The 21,833-nt window shown below is 57.3% G+C and overlaps 1 protein-coding gene across 6 annotated transcripts; it reads right to left on the bottom strand.

The window, feature by feature from the left end:
* Nucleotides 1-298: 298 nt before the first annotated feature.
* On the bottom strand, nucleotides 299-19,696 carry LPIN3 (lipin 3). Of its 6 annotated transcripts, none has more exons than XM_053671325.1 (21): nucleotides 19,526-19,696; nucleotides 11,701-11,843; nucleotides 11,405-11,604; nucleotides 10,258-10,353; nucleotides 8,921-9,201; nucleotides 8,655-8,738; nucleotides 8,009-8,129; nucleotides 7,561-7,837; nucleotides 6,698-6,797; nucleotides 6,387-6,547; nucleotides 5,950-6,043; nucleotides 5,778-5,847; nucleotides 4,167-4,259; nucleotides 4,045-4,088; nucleotides 3,222-3,360; nucleotides 2,135-2,283; nucleotides 1,878-1,964; nucleotides 1,312-1,464; nucleotides 1,046-1,160; nucleotides 866-969; nucleotides 299-683 (listed from the first exon to the last, which is right to left on the bottom strand). In XM_053671325.1, exons 3-21 carry the CDS (start codon nucleotides 11,594-11,596, stop codon nucleotides 539-541), a joined length of 2,505 nt encoding a protein of 834 aa, XP_053527300.1. In that variant the 5' UTR covers nucleotides 11,597-11,604; nucleotides 11,701-11,843; nucleotides 19,526-19,696; the 3' UTR covers nucleotides 299-538. The 6 variants fall into 6 exon arrangements, with proteins under 6 accessions (XP_053527300.1, XP_037020475.2, XP_037020473.2 ...); XM_037164580.2 differs by lacking the exon at nucleotides 19,526-19,696 and adding an exon at nucleotides 15,402-15,558; XM_037164578.2 differs by lacking the exon at nucleotides 19,526-19,696 and adding an exon at nucleotides 15,430-15,558.
* Between the last annotated feature and the right edge of the window lie 2,137 nt (nucleotides 19,697-21,833).

The following is a 21,833-nucleotide window of genomic DNA, read 5'->3' as shown; positions in this document are numbered from 1 at the left end:
CCTCAGGGGACGTGCTGAGGCGTCTGGCTCACGAGCTTCGGGAAGGGGCCAGGGCTACGTAAGGGTCTGGCCGCAGAGGGCACGGACGGTCCAGGCTCCCCGAAGGGGGCGGGGGGAGCATCGCGTTCTTCCCAGATGCTAATGTGCTCACTCCTCACGCCGCCACCAGCCTTCCCCGAGCCTGTAGCTCTCAAGCCCCAGTGGGGCCTCCCTCTTCTCTCTGTCCTGTCAGGAGTTGAGGTGAAGTCCCACAGTGACAGGGACAGAGATGTCACGGCATGAAGAACACCACAAGAGCCTAGGTGACGATCATTTAATGGCCACAGGCCAGGGCCACACTGAATCCTGGAGCAGCTGCCCCAGCCCTGCAGCTCAGCTGGCAGAGGCAACAGCAGGGAGGAGAGAGACTGCCAGCCAGCCCTCAGCCCCGTCCTCCCTGTCAGGCTGCTCCCGCAGCGCCCAGCTGCTGACCCCTGTGCTCTGGGACACCCAGTTGGTTCTGGGCCAGGCCAGGGAGGAGGGGGCAGCCAGGGCAGGTTCAGGCCAGGGCGTCAAGGTCCACAGTGGTCAGTGGCTCCCGCCAGTAGCAGAAGTTGCTGTATTCAGGGTTGGCCAGATCTGTGCTGGGGCCACGGGCCACGGGCGGGAAGAGGAGCTCGACCACCTCGCCGAGCCGCTCGTACCTATGAGCAGGGCAGGGCCAGTACTGAGAGCCTGAGCCACCACCAGGCCACGGCCTCAGTCACATCGGCAGGGACTGCACAGTGCGGGGAGCCGTGGGCAAGGAATAGAGTCCCTGGTGGGGCAGTGGAATGGGGGCCCAGGGGAGGCTGCAGCGTGGGGACATGGCAGGGTTTGGCCTCACGTGGATTTGTGGTTCTTCATGGGCTCCCGGATGAGCTCTCCCCGGGGGTTGACTGTGAAGATTCGAGATTCTGGGAGGCCCACCTGCCGGTAGGCAGTGACATCCTTTGGGAGACAGGGAGAGGCTGGTGGGCTGGACGGCAGGGAGAGGGTGCCTCAGCCCTGGGGAGGGGACACTCACGTTGGGCCTGTTCCCAAAGGCGGCATAGAAGGGCTGTCCCTGAGGCAGGAACAATTGCTGGATGTCGCTCAGGCAGGCGATCTTGAACACCTCTGGCTTCTTCTCAATCACCTCCCTGGGGAGCCAGGGCCACGGTCAGGGAAGGCAGCCGAGGAGGGGCAGCCATCAGTGGATGGCAGGGTCAGGGGACACAGGCCTTGTGCTGGGCTGGCACTGGGCCCGCAATGCCCCCACAGGTGTGGGCTCGTATCCTGTAGGGGGATTACCTGTGCAGGGCGGAGAAGAGGCTGCTGGGAGATAGCAGGATGGGGCCCTTGGGGAGGCCGCAGCCCCGCTCGCTCACCCACTGCAGGTACCCCTTGGTGAGGTCTGCCATGCCAATGGCCCGTGCTGAGCAGTACAGGAACTTGTATCCGTTTCTGGGGGTGGGGGACAGGTGGCACAGAGCCATGAGGGACCAGCCATCACCCATCCTGTCCCCTTGGTTTCAGCCAGCTCAGCCCAAGCCAGGGGCTCTAGCCTCCAAACCCAGAAGCCTTTGCAGGGAGGGGACGTAGGGAGAACCACTGGGCCAGGCTGGACCGAGGTGGGTAAGGACCTGAGCAAGTCTGTAGACTTCCTCTGCCGCCTGAAGGTCAGCGTTTAGACTCTGATCCCAGACCACAAGCCGAGGCCCAGTAGGCGGGTCTCCTCTCCTGGCCATGGCCTGGTTGCTTCCCTTGTGGGACCCACTGGTCCCCAAGCCTGGCTTCCCAGGGCCAAGGCTATGGTAACTTCAGGTGTCCTGGCACCGCCCCCCAGGGCCCTGCCCAGCCACAGCCCTGGCACTCACAGGTGGATTCTGTGGTAGAGGCTCGTGATGCCCTGGTGTGTCCAGTCTTTCCCCAGCTGGGGCAGGATGTGGCCCAGAGCATCGGACCTGGATCCCAGGGGGAGGTCACTCCAAGGCAGCTGCATGTGGCCCTCACATTCCACATACGGGGCCCACTCCCAGCCCCAGCAAGGTGCACCGGGAGGGCCTCTCCCCTGTCCCCTAGCACAGAGGGAGGCAAGTTTCCAGGCCTCCCCTCCCCCACCAACCAGCCTCACTTGGTGATGGTGCCATCGATGTCCGAGATGACCACCTTGTCATCCCACCTCCATAGGTAGATGGTGGCCCTGCAGCGGCAGGTGCCCTGGTACTGGGTTGTCACGCTGAAGACCACCTCGTTGGCACCTTCTTGCAGGTTCAGCTGTCGCTGGGGCCGGGCAGAGATGGGGAGCTGTGATCTGCCGCAGCCGGGCCCCCTGCCACCCCACACAGTGGCCTTCAGCCCCCAGCTGGGCCCCTCGCTCTCCCCTCCCTCCCGACTCAGAGTACCTGCCAACCCAGCAGAGAGAGCCACACACAGACACACCCATGTGGGCAGAGGGTGTCCACAAGGAGGGAGGGAGGGGTGCTGCGGGGCCCAAGCCCTGGCCTGTGGCTCCTGCTGACATTTCTCAGATCAGCCCTGGGGTTGGCATTGCCCTAGGCAGGGAGACACCCCACCACATGGCAGGGGTCCTGTAGGGGCCATCACAGGGGCTGGGGTAGCTGTGTAGCTGTGGCGTCCTGCAGAAAGAGACCCTGGCCCTGCCCGTGGTCCACAGAGACGGATCAGGGCAGCACTTGGCCATGGCTGGGGTGAGCCCTGGCGTCCCGCACGGGGCAGCTGCTCGGCACCAGGCTGGCCGGGTCCCTCGGGCACCTCCCTGACCACACTCAGGGGGTCACACTTGGGGAGAAAGCATTCTTCTGATGGGCCACCAGTTACTGAGTGCGAAGACGTGACTCAGGCCAGTCTGAAGGCCTGTCCTCAACACTGGAGTCCTTTCATGTGGCTTTCCAGGACAGGCCCAGGGCCAGCCGACCCACTGCAGGTCAGTATTTCAGGCATAGAGAGGGCTTTTCCAGTGAGAGCACTGGATAGAGAGAAGTGGGCTGGCATGTAAAGAAGTGAGCCCCCTGCCCCTGGAGGTATTCAAGCAGGGGCTGTTACGGAGGTGGACAAAGGGGATGGATCCTGGGCTTTGGTGAATGCCTGGCTCTATGGGGCCATTCCTTCTCCGGGCCCTGTAGGGCTCTGGGACAGAGTTATCACCATGCACCCCCTCACCCTCATCTGCACACAAACACATCTGCGCACACACTTACGATCTGGTCGGAGGAGAGGCGGAGGGACTTCTTGTAGGCAGGCGTGTAGGCTGGAGGCAAGGGTGGCAGGGAGGGAGCCTCAAGGATCACAGGGCTGTCTGGCGCATCATCCTCACTGCTCAGGACATCCGCCTTCTCCCTGCGGGCAGCCCAGCTCTCAGGAGCCCTCTTCCCACCACAGACCCCGCACTTGCAGCAGACACCCCTCATCCCAGGCCACACGGAGCCCAGGCCTGTCCCTGCCCCCCGCTCTAGGTACCACCCTCTAGGTGGTAGCAGGCAGGGTTCGGGCTGGTGGTCTACACCCAGAAAGACCACGGCAGAGCCGGTGCTGAGGCTCCCGAGCTGTCAGCCCTTGGCATCGCTCTACAGCCAAGGTGCCAGCGCCTGACTTGGAGATGTTTACCAGAAAACCTAGAAATGTATTTTAGGATTATTCCCAACCTCACCTGCCTTGGCTTCCGCCGACTCATCCTTGATCACCCATGTCCCCTCAACCCCAACCTTGGCCATTCTGGGTCAGTTCATAAGTAAAAAGGAAGCACGGTCCGCAGGCCCCAGGCAGAGGGGGGGGCCCTGCTGCCCTTTGTGAGGAAGCCCCCTGTCTGGGCCTCCCAGCTCTGCCATTTCTTGGCTGTGGGACCTTTGGTGTATCTCCAAGTCTCAGCTTCCCCATCTGTGAAATGGGGGCATTTCTCAGGGAAAAGGAAGGCTGTAGAAGTGACTGGGCAGTGACCACGAACCACAGCTGGGGTGGGGTGCTGGCTCCGCCCTACCCTCCGAGGGCAGGCCTCCCCGGCTCCCAGCCAGGAGATCAACTCACCCCCTCGGCTCCCTGGCCATGCTCTTCTCGCTCTGGGCACTTTGCTGCGGGATGAACATTTCATCTAGTGAACAACCAGCTCCTGTCTGGGCCGGCCCCGCCCTGTGACCAAAACCACCCACCTCCTCAGCCGGGAAGTCCCTGCGTCGCCAGGAAAACCACCACCGCCCACCCTTCCTGGGCATCTTCTCCTTCTCCAGCTTGTCCACAGTGCTCTGGGGGCAGAGAAAGGCCATGGCATTCACCTCCGATTGCCCTCGGGGCCACCATGAGCCCAGAGTCTCAGGCTGACCACCAGCAAGGCGCTGCCCACCTCTGGAGGCTAAGGAAGCATGTCCACCTCCATCCTGGGGTTCCCGTGACTCACACGGGACACCAAGGCCCACTCCTGCCCAGCCCCGCTCCATCCCAGCCCTGACCCCGACCCCTGACCTCTGCCCAACCTGGGCCTGGCCTCCCAATCTTGTGAGTGGGAGTTTCTCAAGATCTCGTACTCCCTGCATGAGGCCACCAAGTGGCAGCAGGAAGGACAATCGATAGCTAGCACTCCCCTCAACCTCTGAGACCAACACGGGCAACTCCTGAGGTCGGTGATTCCCATGAACAGCTGCCTCTATGTGTTACCATTACTGCCCGGTGGGGGCAGCATGACCTGGTGAGAAATACTGACTAGATTTGTGCTTCCTACACACACAGAATGGTGCCCCCTAGTCAGGAGGACATAGGCTTGGGGTGGGTTGGCCAGGGCACCCACTTGGGTTGGGAACAGGCCAGATGTATCTCCCAGGGGCCTCAGTGGTGTGTCTGTCCAGGTGAGGACAGCCAGGCAGAAGAGTGACCCCCTTCCTTCCCACAGGCTGTGGTCCCAGCTCAGACCCAGAGCCAGCCAGAGGACGGAGCTGGGCATCACCAAAGGCAGGCACCAGCGGTCTACATCTGGTTAGTGATGTCCTTTGGGCAACTCTAGTCAAGTGGAGAACAACAGACCAGGGCAGGGCCCTGGACCACTTCCAGAAGGGCAGAAGGGGCAGGGGCAGGTCAGCGCTGGGTGGAGGTTCTGGGAGGGACTGAAGAGGCTGGATTCCTTCCCACCTCTGAGCACCTGTACAGGCTGTTCCTGCCTCCCGATTGCTTAAGGCTCCCTCACCCTTACGATCTCTGCCTAGTCGGCACTTGCTCAGCCAGCCTCCCCGCCACAGGCTCTCGCAGCATCCCAGACCTCCCCGTCCCAATGCCTGCGGTGAACTTTACATTCACCTGGCGGAGTCTTTGATTAACTGGCTTTCCTTGAGGGCACGACTGTCCCTGACACACAGGAGGCGCACGACACATGTGCTGACAAAGCAAGAGCACCCGCAGCCCAGCCCGGAGAGGTTCGCAGGGTCAGGTGAGGACTGGGACCCCGCCTCCCAAGCCTCGTCTCCCAGGTTGCAGCCTCCCGTTGAAGGCATGTCCCTGGCGAACGTGTGTCCCCACCTGGTTTGTCCTGAGCTCCTTTGGAGTAAAGTCCTGATCCAGTGGGATCTGATTAAGCCAGGAAGCCAGGGAAGGGTGTGGCTTTGTCCACACGGCATGGGGGAGGCTTCAGGGGGACCGTGGTCTCCTCTCCCAGAGTGGGTCTTGCAGCCAGTCAGCCCCAGGCCCATCACTGCCCACCCTCCACTTTCTGGCTGAGGGCCTCCTAAGGCTGTGGCCACTTCCCACAGGAGGCCCACTGATGCTCAAACCATTACCTTGGGCAAGTTCTTCTGGAAGGCTTGCAGGGAGAGGACCATGGGGGCGGCTACAGCCCAGTTGTAGTGCCTGGAGGGACAGAGCACGGCGTCAGTGCTGCAGGAGCTGCAGGGCCATGGAGGGGGCAGGGTGACCCTCTGTGGTGGCCAGCAGCCCGGCCCTGGTACTTACTTCTCGTTGACTTTCACCACCAGGTTAGGGTCGTCTAGGAGGCCAGGGTTGTGGGCGAGGTCCTGGTAGGAGACTATGTGCTTGTTGAACTTCTCTGGGCACAGGGCAGAGTGTGAGGGGGTAGGCCGACACCTCACGGGTGACCCACCGCCCCGCCTCTCCTGGTACCTCCACGCCCCTACCCCTCAGGCCTCCCATGGGGCCCCTCCCTTCCTGTGGTTTTGCACCTGCTGCTCCCACCCCGGGCACTGGCCATCCTGGATCCACAGGGTAAGTCACAGCTAAGAATCAAGCTTTGATTCATGAGGCCTTGGGAATGCCCACGCTTGCTGGCTGAGCATGGGCTCCACAGGCGGGGGCGCCTGGCCGGCCTCATGCCTCTGCTGCCCGCCCGGCCCCAGGCTCCCGTCTGCAGAAGGGCTCGTGGTCGGACATACCTTGGGAAATGCCCCGGCTGTCAGCCAGTCCACCACAGAGGGACAGTGCTATCGCACCCACTGCGTCCAGGGTGAGTTCTGGCTCCTGTTCAGGGTTGGGGTCCCCCAGCATCTTCTGGCTGCTGGGTTCACTCCACCTCCTGGCTCCCAGCCCACAGTCACTGGAGGGCGGGGGGCAGGGGGAAGGGCCAACAATGACATGAATACCAGGAGGCTGGCAGGAGGGGCCTGCCCCCTCCCGAGCCCCTGAGAGCCAACCCCTGGCCCGATGGGCCCCATCCCGAGACACCTGGCACCCAGAGCACAGGCACCTCTGGGGGAAGTAAAGGGCCGCGTTCTCAGAATCCAGGGAGGATAAGTCTTCCAGGTAGATGTCACTGGGGCCCAGATGCTGGCTTCTCTTCACGGAGCCTGGGGACAGAGGGGGGCGCATCTGTAGACCTGACACACACTCAGTAGCGTGGGCAGTACGTGGCCCCTTGCCTGTGAACGCCCAAAAGCACTGCTCTCTGGTAGACTTTCTACAGTGATAGAAATGCCCTCGGTCTGCACGTCCAGCATGGGCGCACTTGAAATGTGGTGTGATGGGGAAATATGGTTTTAGAGGTGGCTTGATTTTAACTTTCAATAGCCACAAGTAGCTCGTGGCTACTGATTGGGGTGGTACGGCGCTCAGGACAAAGCCCAGCTAGGGGACCAGGAACTTGTGTCTCCATCTCCCTCTCCTACCCTCTCCCTCCTGTCCTGCTCAAGACACACCAGCTGCCTCCGTTCCCAGACGTGAAATTCTCCTTCCTCACAGCCTTGACACATGCCATCCCTCTGTCTAGAATTCTCCTTCCCTGATCCTCACTTGGTAGGTCTTCATTGTTCACGTCTCAGCTCGAACATCGCCCACTCACAGAGGCCTAACCTGACCTCGCCGTACCATACCTGTTTTACACATGGTGTAAACCGCCCCCACCCCACCCAGTGTTCTGTCCCCTGTCACCCCGCTTCCTGGCTGTGCATGCACCATCTGTCTGCCCCACTGGGTTTCGAGCCCTGTGGGTCTGGTGCCAAACACAGCGCCTGGCACACAGTAGATGCTCCAAACATGCCTGATGTGCCAGAGCCCACCCAGGAGGTAGCGCAAGCCCAGGGAAGCACTGGGGGGCATCCAGCCGTCACTCACCTTTCCTGCTCGAGACCCCCTCTGGCTGCGCTGTGGGGGCCAGCCCCTCCACACCGGCCCAGCTCCATGACTTTGAGGCAGGAGAGAGGCCTGCCTCCCTGGACCTCTGCGCGTTGGTTTTTTCCCCCTCGGGGGCAAGGAGAGGGGGGCCCACCGGAGCGGGCACCTCTGTGTCAGGCCGGAGGTCAGGGGTGCTGGGCTCTCCCGGAGGAGGTGAGGCTGCCCGGGTGCTGTCATCAGGGGCCATCGAGGACATGGGCCACTCAGCTTTGGCCACCTTTAGTCAAACAAATGGGGAAGGTTGGGGGCCAGGCCGATGCAGGGCCTGCCTCCCACACCCCACAAGGCCTTGGGGAAGTGGCCCAAGTCTCAGTTACTCCAGTCCTTCCCCGCAGGGGCCACAGGGCCCCTGAAAGGCAGGGATGGGGGGTGACGTGCAGGCACTCACCTTGGGCAGTCTCCCCCAGGACCACTGCATGTGGGACTCAGCTCTCAGGGAGCTGGGCTCGGGGGTCTTCACCTCCAGCTCCGAGTCACTCTTGGGGGACGTCAGCCCGCCTGACGAAAGGCTGCAGGAAGCAGGAACTCAGACGCCCCCAAGCCAGCCCGCTGCCCACCCCAGTCCGGGAAACAATGTTCGCAACACATATTTACGTCTGTGTTGGATCCAGAATACACAAACATACAAAGAACACCTACGAATCAACTATGAGAAGGCAGTCCAGTTAAAAACGGGGGGAGGGGCAAGTCTGTGATGCTTCGTGGGTGTAGGGTTTCCGTCTGGGGGATGGAGAAGTTCTAGAACTAGACAGGGATTGTGCTCCACGGTGGCACAGTGCTGGGCATGTGTTAAACGCACTGAATGGCACACGTTCACAACGGTTAAAATGGTAAATTTCATGCTATGTGCATTTTACCTCCTCTTTTTTTTTTAATTGGGCAAAAGATTTCAACACCTTACAAAGGAGATATACGAGTGGCTGGTAGAGACATTAGGTGGTGTCCTAAGTCATTATTTATTAGAAAACTGTGAATGGAAACTCCTCTGAGACCTTGGCCTCGAGGCCCCGCCTGCAGCCCACTGGGACTCTCACCTGGCCTGGGAGGGCCACTCGCCATCGGAGTAGGGGTGGATGTCTGCGGGCTGTGACGGGCACTCCCCCTCCGACTGGATACTGCTGAGGGGCCACATTGAAATGAATGTTCAGTGGACGGGGCGTGGGGCCCTGGACATCAGGGGCTTGGGGAGGTGAAGCAACTAAAGCCCAGAGAGGTTAAGCCCCCTGCCCAGGGTCACTCAGCCCCAGTATGGCAATCAGTGCTTGAACCCCACTGGCATCCTCCCACCCTCGGCCCCCACCTGGTCCCCACACACCCTGGGGGCTCCGGCCTCGGCTTTTCCAGCGGGGACGGCTCACTCTCAGCGCCTGCCTCCAGGTCCTCAGAACTGGAATCGTCGGCCACGGTGTCCTCCTTCCGCCTCGCTTTCCTCCTCCGAAGCTTCTTTTTCCTCCCCGTGGAGGCCAGGTGCAAGACGATGGGCTCGGGCTCGCTGGCTGTACCCAGCTGGGAGTCCGAGGGAAAGCCAGACAGCCCCCCCCAGGGTAAGGGCGATGTGCACAGGCGGGGAGGCACCTGTTCCTGTGGAGAAAACCGGGGGGATGGCAGGCCTGCGGGGCCCCAGCTTGGGAGGGCTGCTCCCCACGCCTGGCGGCTCAGGCTGAACTAGACAGGAGCTCCTACAGGGGGAGGTTGTGAAGATTAAACAGGACAGTCCAGATAAAAGGCAGTTCTATGTGCCTGGCAGCTCGGGAACTAATCCCTGTCTAGTTCTGGCCCCGCCCGAATCTCCAGGCCCACTGGGGTCAGGAAAAGAGGCCCGGAGGCCGGACAGAGGTGCCTGCTGCTGGCCTCCGAGCTCCCTCAGAGATGAAGCAGCCTCAGCCCCAGGAGCTGCGTGAACCACACTGGGCAGAAATCTGGCCATCGGCCTCCCATTTTCTCTGCCCACACCCACCTCAGTCGACACCTACTTCTCTTTTAAGACTCAGGCGTCACCTCCTCCAGGAAGTTTACCCTGACCATCGTGAGCGTCAGTCCAACCCCCTTCGCTGCAGCGATCAAAGAGTTTCATCACCCACTGCTGTTTATGTGTCTGACTCTCAGACGAGACTGGGAACCGTCTTTGAAGGCAGGTGTCACCCCTCATCCGAGTCTACCGCACTGTCTGGTATACAGTAGGGGCTCGGTCAACTATTTAAATACCGCTGCTGTTTGTGCGGGGCCTGCCTCCCTCCTGCAAACACCCCTCTTTTCACCCCCCACCCACACACTTCCACATTCCAGCTGCACGGAGCTGGCTTCCGATCCTGAACAAGCCTTCTTATGTTTTCCAGCCCCAGGCTGCTCAGCACCCCTCCCCTCCGAGATCTCCATCTCACCCTTCAGGGGACCAGCTCGAGTATCCTCTTCTGAGACACTTCCCCCAACTTCCTCCCTGGGAAGAAAGCCCTTGCCCCTTCCAATCCCCCCCCATCAAATTCTACCCAGCATATCATGAATATGATATCCAACAGCATATCGTGAATGCCAGCAGCAACTCAGACCCTCACTGATGGGGTACTCCCAGGGCCGGGGACAGTGACGAACCCCAAGGCCCTGCCCGGAGGGGGTACTAGTGAAGGGGCAGGCACCTACCTCATCACTCTCCAGTTCCTGGACAAAGAAGGCCTCCCCACTGTCCCCCAGCTTCATGTGCAAGTCCACGGGCTCCCCATTGATCTCGATGTCTACCTGCAATGAGGCATGATGGGGAAAGGGGTGTGTGACCCCCACCACCTGCTCTCGCTGCCGCACTCCGGTCCACTGGGGTGCACAGGCCCCCTGCTGCCCCCCAGCCCTGCGTGTGCTAGAACTGCCTTCCCCATGTCCCGGTGCCCCAGGCTCCGCTGCACGATCATGGCCGCGGTGGTCTTGTTTGTGCCTTGGTTTCTGTGTTCCTCTCTCTCCCCGTAAGGACAAGGATGTGATTCCTCTTGTCACTGCTGAGTCCCCAGCCCAGGACAGGGCACAAATACTTGGTGAGTGCACTGACCGCGGTAGGAATTACCATCTCCTGGGCACGTAGAATTGCCTTTTATCTGGACTGTCCTGGTTATTCTTCACAACCTTCCCTTGTAGGAGCTCCTGTTGTTGGCCCCACTTTACAGGTGAGGACACTGAGGCTGGGAGGGGTTAAGTAACTCTCTGGGAAGTAGCCAAATGAGGCTATAAACCCAGAGTCCGGGTTCACAACTCAAGCTCTTAATTGCTCAGCTGCACTGCCTCCCACACGGTTACGCTGTCCTGTTTGGATTCTGGAAGTTCGCGGCCACCTCAGTGTGTCAAACCCCGTCACACACCAGACCTCAGTGCTAACTGAAAACTCTGTCCTATTTGCCTGAGCTCAGGGACCACAGCGCAGTTTTCCTGGGGGAGGAATGACGCCTGAGTGTCACCCACAGGCCTGGCCCAGGGATGGTGTCATCGGCTCCTACCTGTTCAATCACCAGACAGTTGAAAGCGTGTCCATTTGCGCCGGTGGAGCAACTTACCAAGGCCCCACAGGTAGGCTCTCAGTAAGCTAGAGCCAGGTCGGACTCCACTGCGCTGCTTCCAGGGGGAAAACAGGGATCCTCTCGGTCCCAAACCCCAAACCAACCCCAAGCCATCCAAGAAAATACAAAAGAAGGGAGGCCTGTCCAGAGGACAGAGCCTCACCTACAGGAGACCTGGACTTTCTCCCAGGACTGCAGTGGCCACCCTGGCTTCAAAAGCCTGCCCAGCAGTGGCCGCCAGCACTCACCACCTTCTCCCGTGACCGCAGGACACCCAGCTTGCCGAAGCGCACGTGGAAGGGCGAGCACCGGAAGGAGCCGTCCACCTGCTCCACCACCAGCACATCGATGCAACCACTCAGTGTGGCTGGGTTCAGGCCCTGGTACAGCTCCTTCACTGTCCCAAACACGGTCCCCGCAAGCTGACCCACGTAGTTCATGGCTGGGGCTGGCAAAGGGAGGCAGGCGGTGCTGGGACCAAGGCCCGGTCCCCCTCCCTCTGCAGAGAGGCTTTGCAGCCGGACCCCAGGGCTCCCAGACTTACGATGTGTTGCCCTCGGAACACCTTCGGAGACAGGCAGCAGTCGGGACGGGAGGCGCCTGTAGACGTGGGTCCTAGCTCTGGCTCACCCACTGACGGGCCAGGGGATGCCTGGACAGCTGCGTCCCTGCTCCAGGTGCCCACATCTGTCAAATGAGGGCACAGGGTAAGGCAGTCCGGGGTTCCCTGAGCCTCTAAATGCCATGAGTAATAAGGGCCGCAGCGTTCAATGATGGCACATTTTCTCTTCACAACAACCTACAAGGCTGGCCGAACAGGTGTCATTATTCCTGTTGACAAACAGGAGTGGTGGAGGGACTGGCCTAGGATCTCCTGACCAGGAAGGAAAGGAACCTGGGTTGGAGCCTGGGGTCGCAGAACCCTGGTGTGAGCCACCAGGAAGGCCCAGCTGTGGGAACAGGAGAAGGAAGAGGAGGTGGGCACCCCTCCCTGGGGTCAGGGGTGGGCAGCCTCATGATGTATCAGGCCCTTGCCCATTCTGGGGAAGAGGCAACAGCCCTAAAGACTGGTATCTTCCAAGGAAATGGGGAGGCAGGAGTTTCAATTTGTCCGTCTGAGAAATGGGTTCAGCCGTCTTGCTGCCTCTTGGTCCTAGGAGTTGGAAGGGGTCTTGCTGGTCCATTATGGCTGATTTGTGAGGAACCAGGGATGGGAGGACCCCAGGTACCCAAGGCTCTGCCTAGCTCTACTCCTGGGGTCAGAGGCTTGAGGCAGGGCATCTCTTATAGCTCTGGGTGGGGGGAGCTCCCAGTTTAAGACTTCAAACTCCAGAGTCCTTCCCAGTTTCCTTCCAGGGGTGGGAAGTCCGTCCACGGCCCACAGCTGACCCCAGTGTCTCCAGGCCATTATTCTCAGCCTGACCCCCCCCCCCCCCCCCCCCCCCCCGTCGTCCTCAGACCCACATTCAGGCCTTGGGCTGGCTCCTCCTCCTCCCAGCCAGACTGGTCTCTCCAGCTTTCCCACGCCAGGTGCAGCTGGGTGAGCCAGAAACAGGAGGCCATGGCAGCCACAGAGAAAAGCCAGAGCCCAAGTGGGAGCCGCCTCCACACTGGCATGGTGCCCGCCTGCCGGCTTCAGCTCACTGTCCTCCCTGCTGGCCAGGCCCATGGCCCATGGCCCCTCTGGATGCCAGGACACAGGCCACCCACCTCCCCAGGGCACTTTCCTCTCTAGGGCCCTGAATCAGAATCCCTGGAAGACCGCCTGCCATGTAAGACCACCCCTCAAAGAAGTTAAGTGACTTCTCCAAACTCTAGTAAGCTAAGAAGCCGTCGATGGGGGGAGGGAGTGATGACTCATACCCTGGTTTCCTGACTCGGTACCATGGTTCCTTCCACTCCACAGTCCCCAGCGACAACACAGTTGTCTGCAGAGAGGGCAGCCCAGCCCAGGCCCTCTTCACACAGCCTGGCAGCATCTTGCCTTCGATGGGCAGTCCCCGCCCAGCAGCCCCAGAGTCACCTGGGAGCTCGTGGGCAGTGTGGAGCTTCAAACACATAAGGTACAATTTCAATTGCTAAAGAGAAAACTGGGATACAGTGAAGCTCTCTGGACCCTCAACACATCACTCCAATTTAATAGATATTTTATCTGCAAGGCACCTACTCTATGCTATGTGAATATTTCCACTTTGGTTTCCTCCTGCCTAACACCAGACTCTGTGAATATAGGTCTGGGGAGACAGACAGACCAACAAGGGCAGACATGTGGTGGGTAGGACTCTAGACCACTGTGCCCAGGAAAAAGCAGAGAGGACTCTACAAGCTTCCAGGAATAAAGGAGCAATCCTGGGAGGGGCAGGCCAGAGATGGGAGCAAAGGTCTGTCCAGTTGGAGGCCCAAGCCTGAGCGACCAGCCTTGTTGAGGACAAAGGGGGGTGGGGTGGGCAGAGGAAGGGGGTGGGAGGTGGAGGCATGTCACACTCAGCTCCACTTAGTACAGGGTCTCTCAGCTTGGACATCAGTGGCATTTGAGGCTGGACCATTCTTTGTTGGGGGGGGAATGTAAAATGTTTAGCAGCTTTCCTGCTCTCTACCCCTCAGATACCAATGGTACCCTCCCTCCAGTTGTGACAATCAGATTGTCCCCAAACATTGTCAAAATTGGCCTTGGTTGAGAGCCACTGAGGTAACAGAAGGAGCTTAATGACAGAGGTGTCACCCCTGGAGGCCCTGGGTCCTACGCTGATCCACCCATGGGGTGTCCTCAGGCAAAGGACCTTGCTGGCCTCAGTTTCCCCTCTGTAAAACAAAGCCTCAATTTGTCAAACCCTTCTCAGCCTAGAATCCACTCCTCAATCTGTTCCCCCACCCGAGTGCGGGCCCCCACATCTGCCTGCTCAGCATTTGGAGGGACTCCTGCCAGTCAGGCCCTGGACTTCCCTCCTCTGCCTGCACCCATCCCTGAAGGCATCTCCTCTCCCCAGAACCCAGCTCTGCCTCCTTGTTCTTCTCCAGATGGAGGGGAGCTCTGCACGGCTCCCCTATGCCACCCTGCACCCCAAACTAACATGTCTAAAATCAAACACTTCACCTCCCCACCCCCACACCAAAACCTCAGTCAGGCCCCATGAGTACCCCACCCAAACCCTCTGAATCTTACTCCCCAATCTCCTGCTCATCCAGCGGCTCCTTTCTCCTCTTGTGGTCCTAGGTGAAAGCTTTATTACTGGATGCCTAGTTCCTGGATGGGTCTAACTGTGGGTTAGGCACCAGACTGTCTGGATTCTAATCCCTCCCTGACATGTACTAGCTGTGACTTTGGGCAAGTCTCTTCATCTCTCTGAGCCTCAGTTTCAGCCCCCGAAATGGGGGTGACAGAAGGGATGCATGAGTAATTAATGACATAATTTGTGTAAAGCGCCAGCATGCAGCAAATGCCCATACAAGTCACCTATCAGCAGCAGCTTCTTTTTTGGCATTGTGACACCCCACTTACCCAGGCTGGTCCTGACAGCCCTACAGGTCAGACTCCAATGCACTGTCCCACCCACAGTTAAGAGTTTAGACTTCTTAACTCAGGCCCTGCCTGATGGTAGCCCCACTGTTTACAAAGGGAGCAGGTGGGCTCCAGGCAGGCCTCACAGGGTGCCCAAACCTCAGAGCCCACTCTGGGAACATCCACAGGCCTCCCAAGCCAGCACACAACTCCACTCAGGGAAGCCAGAACGAGCTTCCCTGGGTGGGAGCTTACAGCTTTTCTGGGCTCCTAGATTTGGGGCAGGGCTCTCCACCTAGGGTCAGAGGGAACAGGAGGATAAGAATTCCTATAGCTGTGGAAGAGAGAAAACCAACCCCAGTTCCCAGGGGCCTTCACAGCTGCCCCTTCCGACCACGCCAGTCTCAGGGCACACATGGCAAGAGTCAAACCCTGTTTTGCAACTGAGAACACCCAGGACCAGAAAAGGTGGGTGTCCTCCCCAAGGACAGTGAGACAGTCTGGGATAATGTTGGCCGGCCTCTCCTGAAAGGTTTTTACATCTCCTTAACTCCTAATTCCACATTCTGGATGTCTGGCGCTGCCCCCGCAGCCACCGGGCCGGGAACAATGGCGAAGTGAGTTCCACAACCTCTGAGAGTTCCCTTTTGATGGCTGGAGATGGACTCAGGCCCAAGAACAGGAAGGAATGAGGGTGGAAAGGCAAGACGGGTGGGCGGGGCAAAGCAGGACGGGGAGAGAGGTACCTCCTCGCAGGCCCGGGTTGGGCCCTACCTTTGAAGCTGCCCAGTGGACCTCCGGGACCCGGAGCCGCCGCCTCTACCTGAGTGCACAGGGTCAGCCGTCAAGTACCCTAGGCCCCACATTCACTGGGCGCTTCCGGCTCCTTTTGGACGTGGTGAGATCCCAGCTCCGCCCCTTCCACGAGTCAAGGGAGGGCTCCACCCCAACCCCGAAAAGGCCCCGCCCCCTCCCAGCCTACACGCCCATGGCCGCCCTTTCACCTATAGAGTTTGGGCGGGGTCAGACTTCAGGCTCCGCCCCATGTCGATTTTACCCTTGCCCCGCCCCGCGCCGTAGAGCAGTTAGGAGCCACGTGCGGATATCCCGCACCTGCTGCACTGCCAGAGTCCCCGGGAAAGCGGGGCCCTTCGAATCCGGTGGATCTAGATCCTCCTGACTTTGCTTGCAGCTCGCCGTGTGACTTCGGATAAATTTTCCCCAATCTCGGCTGTTTTCTGCTCTGTCAAAGGGAATAGCCACCTTGCATGGTTTTCGACATTACATGAAATGGCTTTGTGAGGCACCTGGTACTCAAACGTCCCCTCCTCGGGGCAGCTTCCCCCGACCCCTCTATACTACCACACTCCCCAAACTGGACAGGACCCTCATATCTGTCATACGCTCACATAGCCCACAGTTGTAATTTCATATTTGTTTGAATGACTATATGATCATTGTCTGCCTCTTCATTTGAATTTGAACTCCATGAGAGCATGTCGCGTTTATTCTTAACACTCCAACGCCCAGTTCAGTGCCTGACTATACAGCCGGAGCTCAGGAAGTGTTTGCTCCTCATTCGACGCACTGGTGGAGCGTCAGCAGGCTCGATACCAGCATTGGCCAGCAGAGGGCAGGCGGTGACCAGCCTTCTCCCCCAGCTGAGCCTCTTCTCCAGGGCGGCCACGCGCCACGGGAAGGCTACAGGTGAGCACAGGTGAGCGCACTTCTTAAAAGGTCGTGGAGCCACGGGCGAGGCTTTTGCCAGGGAACATTTTTTCCCCTTTGGATCTGTGATTCGCGGCCTTTCCTGTATCAAAGACCCCTGACAGTGTGTGGAGATGTGGCCTCTGCAAAGATTCGCTGAGAAGGCTCAGAGGTGAGGGAATTTGCTTACAACAGGGAATTTGTCTGCACTGGGCAAAGGCTTGGAGGGTTGGGGGGCAATGGCAAAGAGCCAGACTTAGAAAGTACCGGGCAGTGGGGAGGGAGAAATGGCCGCCATTGTTCTGTGACCCAAGAAGACAGGACCTGGCTGGAACCTCAGTTGTCTTTGTGTTAGCAAAAGTCATTTGGTGTCAGCCCTGAACCCAGGCATGTCCGGCTGGTCTCCCAGAAGTCCCGTTGGGAGCAGCGCTATCTCAAGGTGGCCAGAGGGCGGTGCCACACCACAAGCATTTCTGTGGAAGCATAATCTATTACTGTCATAAATAACAGTGAAACCCTGAAAACACGGGCAATCCCTCCAGTGAGCCTGGGAAGGGAGGAAGGAGACGTCAGAGGTTGTGCCACAGTTCCTCCTCTTTGAGCCTCAATTTCCTCACCTGCAAAATGGCGATAAAACCTCCCTTTCAGGATTGCACTGTGAGGATTACACAGAATGAACTAAGGCAGGGGCTCTTAACTGTGGCTGCACGTTGGAATCATTGTGTCTGTGGCAAATACTGATATCTGGGTTACTAGAATTAAAACAAACTGACAAAAAACCTCTCCAGGTGATTGTAATGTGTGGCCAAGGCTGTGAACACTGAGCTAAATAAAATGCCAAACATGGCACAGGGCATACACTACGCGTTCCATAATGTTTATCGAATTTTTTAAAGATGGAGCACAAATTGTTTTCATTATTCTTTGTTAGAGGGGGGGAAAGTGTTTATGTAAAGTTTGTTGCAGAAATTGAATTTCTGACAGGCTTGTTTCTGGAACTACGAATCATGAGAGATTTGGTGACTATGGAGGTCAGGGCAGGGGGGAGGCAGCCTCTGGTAGTATAACCCCCTAATGCCCCACTGAGCCGCACGAGGCAGGTCCCACCCTGTTCTAGCCTGCGGTTTGCATCACCATCTCCAATGCATCCATTTAGCCTACAAGCAGCATGGGTGCTTGTGTTTGCCCCTTTGTGGGGTTAAAGGTAGTGGCTATTTTCTCCCCTGCCAGGGTACACTCACCAGATGGGCCTGTACCACTGGCAACTGTTGGTTTCTTGATCAACTTGTGAATGCAGGTGGTACTTCCTTCTTTATGGACCTATGTAGTCTTCTGTGCTTTGTTAAGTCACAGACCCAATGATCAGTTACTGTGTCCCAGTGCTTTCTTGCTGGCAAGAAGTGGAAGAGACCCGCTCACCCAGGCCTGCAACTTCGACCACTCCTGCTGGCCTCATTGAAGGGGGGAAGGGAGGCTGAGGAACCTGAGACCTTTTTTCTCCAGCATGCAGACTTGGGGGTTGATGGGTAGGCAGTTGGTATCTGGCTAGAGTTGTCAGATTTGGCAAATAAAAATAAAAGATGCCCAGTTAAATTGGAATGTCTGATTTTTTTAAAAGGGTTTTTTTTTAAGTGTCCATCTCATGCAATATTTGGAATGTACTTATACTAAAATTATTTATGTATCTGAAATTCAAATTTAGCTAGATAGACTTTATTTTTATTTGCTAAATCTGGCAACCCAGTGCCTGACCAAAGAGCCAAGGAGAACCTAGCATGTGGCATTTACTGCCAGCAACGTCCTCCTGCCCAGGGCTGCCACATTTGCCTCCCACCTGTCCCTGCCCTGCCCCAGAACTCTACGTGGCTCCCAGCTGCTTGCACAGCGCAACTTGGACTGCCTGGCTGCTGCTGTCAGCCTTGGCTCTTTGATCCACCCAGCTGTGCTGCTTGATCTCCTTCCCTCCTCTGCTCCTGCTCATGTTTTCTCTGCCTGGCAGGTCTCCCGCCCACTCCCGGCAGCAACTGCAAACACTTATGGGGCACCTACTGGGTGCAGGCACAAAGCTGAGTTCTTCGTTTGCATCGTTTCTTTGGATTCTCACAAAACCTAGTATGGTAGGAACGGCAGTTGTTTTAGCAATGAAGAAACTGACACTCTAATTGATTCTTAAAGTTGGTCTCTGGGCCAGCAGCACCTGGGGATTCATTAGAAATGAAAACCCAGGCCAAACTGAACCAGAAACTCCAGGGGTAAAGCCCAGCCATCTGTATTTTATACCCCTACCCCAACCAGGTGATTCTGGTGTACACTCTCTACTTGGAGATCGCTGATCTAAGACATGAAGCAGCTGTAGGAATCTTCCACCCAGACAGAGGTATGGAAGACCTTGCCTGGGCCAGACACTGGAGATGCTGCAGCCACCGCAGTCTTGGGGGGAGGGGGAGGGGAGGAAGGGGGTGGGAGACAAGAACAGACAGGCAGGCCACTACAAAGTGAAATGACGAGGGCTGAGGTGCGCCAGTCCCTGGAGCCCATTGCAGGGTGGGAGGGGTCAAGGAGAGCTTCCTGACTAAGCCTGGAAAGGAAGTTGGGATTTGTTAGCTGAGGAAGGGTGGGAACAATGTTGCAGGTGTAGAGAGACTAGTTTGTACACGGTCCTGGGGGTCGTTCACTGTGGAGGATGGAAAGTGAGGTGAGGTGAGGTTATGGGGATGGGGTGGGGTGGGGGAAGGAATCTGATAGTGTCAAAGTCCTCAGAGCAAATGATAAGTGGGTATAGGGAAAAAGCCCCCTGGCTTCTGGGGGAGCAGGCACTTGGGAAGATAGGGGCAGGAAGGAGAGACTGAGAGGGAGCCAGGCCTTCCCCCGCCCCTAGATCCAGGCTTCTGCCCTCCAAGAGATCTGCAGAGATTCAACTTTCTATAGCAGCAGTGGGCAGGTGCACGGGCCCAAGGCTGTAGTCTCTAGGCCAAGGCTAGTGTGTTCTGGGGCTAATGAGGTGGGGCTGGGGAAGCAGTGCAGGCCCCGCCGGCCCCGCCCCATCCCCCCACCCTGCTGGCCCCGCCCACTCCCACAGGCCGCAGGAAGCCGGACTGGGCGGCTGTCCGCTGGCCGTTTTTGTTTTTTTTTTTTTCCCTTTTCCCTTGCCTGTACCCTTTACCTGTTGATGTGGCTAAAGCTGTGCAGCTACTGGAGTCTCTTCTAGCCTTTCAGGGACTATCCCTGGTTGTGATCAGATTCCTCGGCCGGAGGGAAGGAGACTGCTGTTGCTGTTCCCTACCCCTTCCGACGAGGCCTTTGGGCCAGCCCAGGACTGACCCGCCAGGCCAGGCTGCCTGGCAGTGTGGGCCGCCGCTGGGCAGTTCCCGCCCCAACTGCCCTTCCTGGAAAAACGTCAGTTTGACCGAACTCTCTTGGAACCCGCTTGTGATTTCCAGCCTAGGGGACACTACGCAGAGACCAGGGAACATTGTATGAAGGCGAGCTTTTTGTGTGTCCACAATCCTTGTAGGATGTGCCGACTGCCCCAGGAACTTGACCTTCAGCAAAGGAACCTTTTATTCTTCCTCTTTTTGAGTATACCTCCTGCTCCCTACTCTGTGTCTGGCATTCAGGATCATGTCTTATAATGCTTTTGCAGTTCAAGGAGGGCCTAGCATGGTGCTCTTCCTTTAAATAAATGTTTAAAAATGTTATTTAGGGAAGATCAATACATGTATTGTAATACAAGGCAGCTCAACCTGGATCATGTGTAGATTTTGGAGTGTATAAAGGAGAGGCAGGGGCTGCCTCCGTGGGTGGAAGTGGTGAGTGAGGCATGGATGGCTGCTGGGGAGAGAGGGAGTGAGCTCAGGGAGATGGCCTGTCTGGCCTGGAATATGGGGCAAAACCGTGGGAACTGAGGGACAACTGATGGTTGCTGAGCAGGACAGTGCACAGTATTGCTGTCCGTGTACTAAGATCCCAGCTCCATTGTTACTTCCTCAGGGAAGCCTTCAGTGGCAGGCGGACTCTAAAATGACCCTCTGTATCCCCACCTCCTGGTGTTTACGCCTTTGTTATCCCTTCCTCTTGGGGGTGGGCGGGACCTGTGACTTGATGTAAACCAATAGAATGCGGCAGAGGTGCTGGGCTGTCCCTCCCAAGATTACGTTACAGACTGGCTGCTGCAGATTCTCCTTGCTGACTCAGTGAAGTAAACATCCCCGCTGAGGAAGCTCACAGGGCAAGGAGCTGTGAGCGGTCTCCAGGCGCTGTGGCAGCCTCCAGACTCCAGTTTTTCCAGGAGTCCTTAGTCCTACAGCCACAAGGAAATAATCCTGCCAACAACCTGCGCAGCTCGGAAGCAGTTCTTCCCCAGTTCAGCCAAATGAGAACATGGCCCAGCTTGATTGTGGCCTTGGGAGTCCCAAAGCAGAAGACCCAACTAGTCGTGATCAGACTCCTGACTCACAGAAATAATGAGATAATGCATTTGCTGTTCAAAGCCTCAAAGTTTGCGGTGACTCGTTACACAGCAGTAACTATCTAATACATCTTCTGGCTAGGTCGACTTTCCCTCACATAGACTCTCATAGCATTATGTGTCTTCTCATCTTGGTGTTTTAGGTGGCACCTGCTCATCGCTGTATCCTAGAATCTCACTTAGTGCCTGGTACAAAAAACCATTAGTTGCATGTGTTAGTGAGTGAATGCTCTTATTTGGTCTTTATAACAAGCTGGTGAAGGAGAAACCATTGTTACATATGAAGAAAAGGAAGCCAGTTATTAACTTTAAAGTATACTGAACAAAATCTTACCCTGTATTCAACAAAATTTTGGCTATGCATGCCACCCTATCCTAATTTTTGGTGTGAACCAAGAATTATTTTTGTATACTTTTTAAAAAAAGATTTTATTTACTTATTTTTAGAGAAGGGAAGAGAAGGACAAAGGGAGAGAAACATCAATGTGTGGTTGCTTCATGTGCACCCCCTACTGGGGGACCTGGTCTGCAACCCAGGCATGTGCCCTAGAAGGGTACTCGAACTGGTGACCCCTTGATTTGCAGGCCAGCATTCAATCCACTGAGCCGCACCAGCCAGTGCCCAAGAATTATTTAAGTAATTTGGTAGCAGAGGGTAGATTGCATGATTGCTTAGTATGACATCCTTTATATAGTATTGTATTTTACCAGAAAGCACAACCGTCCAAAAATTATCCTGGCCTCCTTTGGATTCCCCAAATGCTTATCTCACCTCCTACTGAAATCATTCTTCCGAAAGTCCTGCCCTGTGACTGTCCTAACGCTGCCAGACCCTCGTCCGCCAATGCTGTGTGCGATTCCAGCTCTTCCCAGCATCCCTCTTAATGACTTCCTAACATTCTACATCTGTGGCAAGACTTCTTTCTGCACAGCAGTGAGAGGCCATGAAGTAGCTGTACACACAGCAGCCTGGATGGAACTTCCAGTGTTAAGTGGGGAAAAC

The sequence above is a fragment of the Artibeus jamaicensis genome, unplaced genomic scaffold (assembly GCF_021234435.1).
Source record: "Artibeus jamaicensis isolate MK-2021 breed Jamaican fruit bat unplaced genomic scaffold, CSHL_Jam_final contig_685, whole genome shotgun sequence".
NCBI lineage: Eukaryota > Metazoa > Chordata > Mammalia > Chiroptera > Phyllostomidae > Artibeus > Artibeus jamaicensis.
Note: the sequence above shows the minus strand (reverse complement) of the source record. Positions and strands in the feature narration are given on the sequence as shown.

Bases quoted from the DNA above. Each gene is read 5' to 3' on its own strand.
- LPIN3 (XM_053671325.1), bottom strand. From the start codon at position 11,596: ATGAACTACGTGGGTCAGCTTGCGGGGACCGTGTTTGGGACAGTGAAG. The intron at 2,284-3,221 runs GTAAGTGTGTGC...GCCCGGCCCCAG, and splicing joins GCCTCTCCTCCGACCAGATC to CGACAGCTGAACCTGCAAGA. The intron at 970-1,045 runs GTGAGTGTCCCC...TGTCTCCCAAAG, and splicing joins CCTTTGGGAACAGGCCCAAC to GATGTCACTGCCTACCGGCA.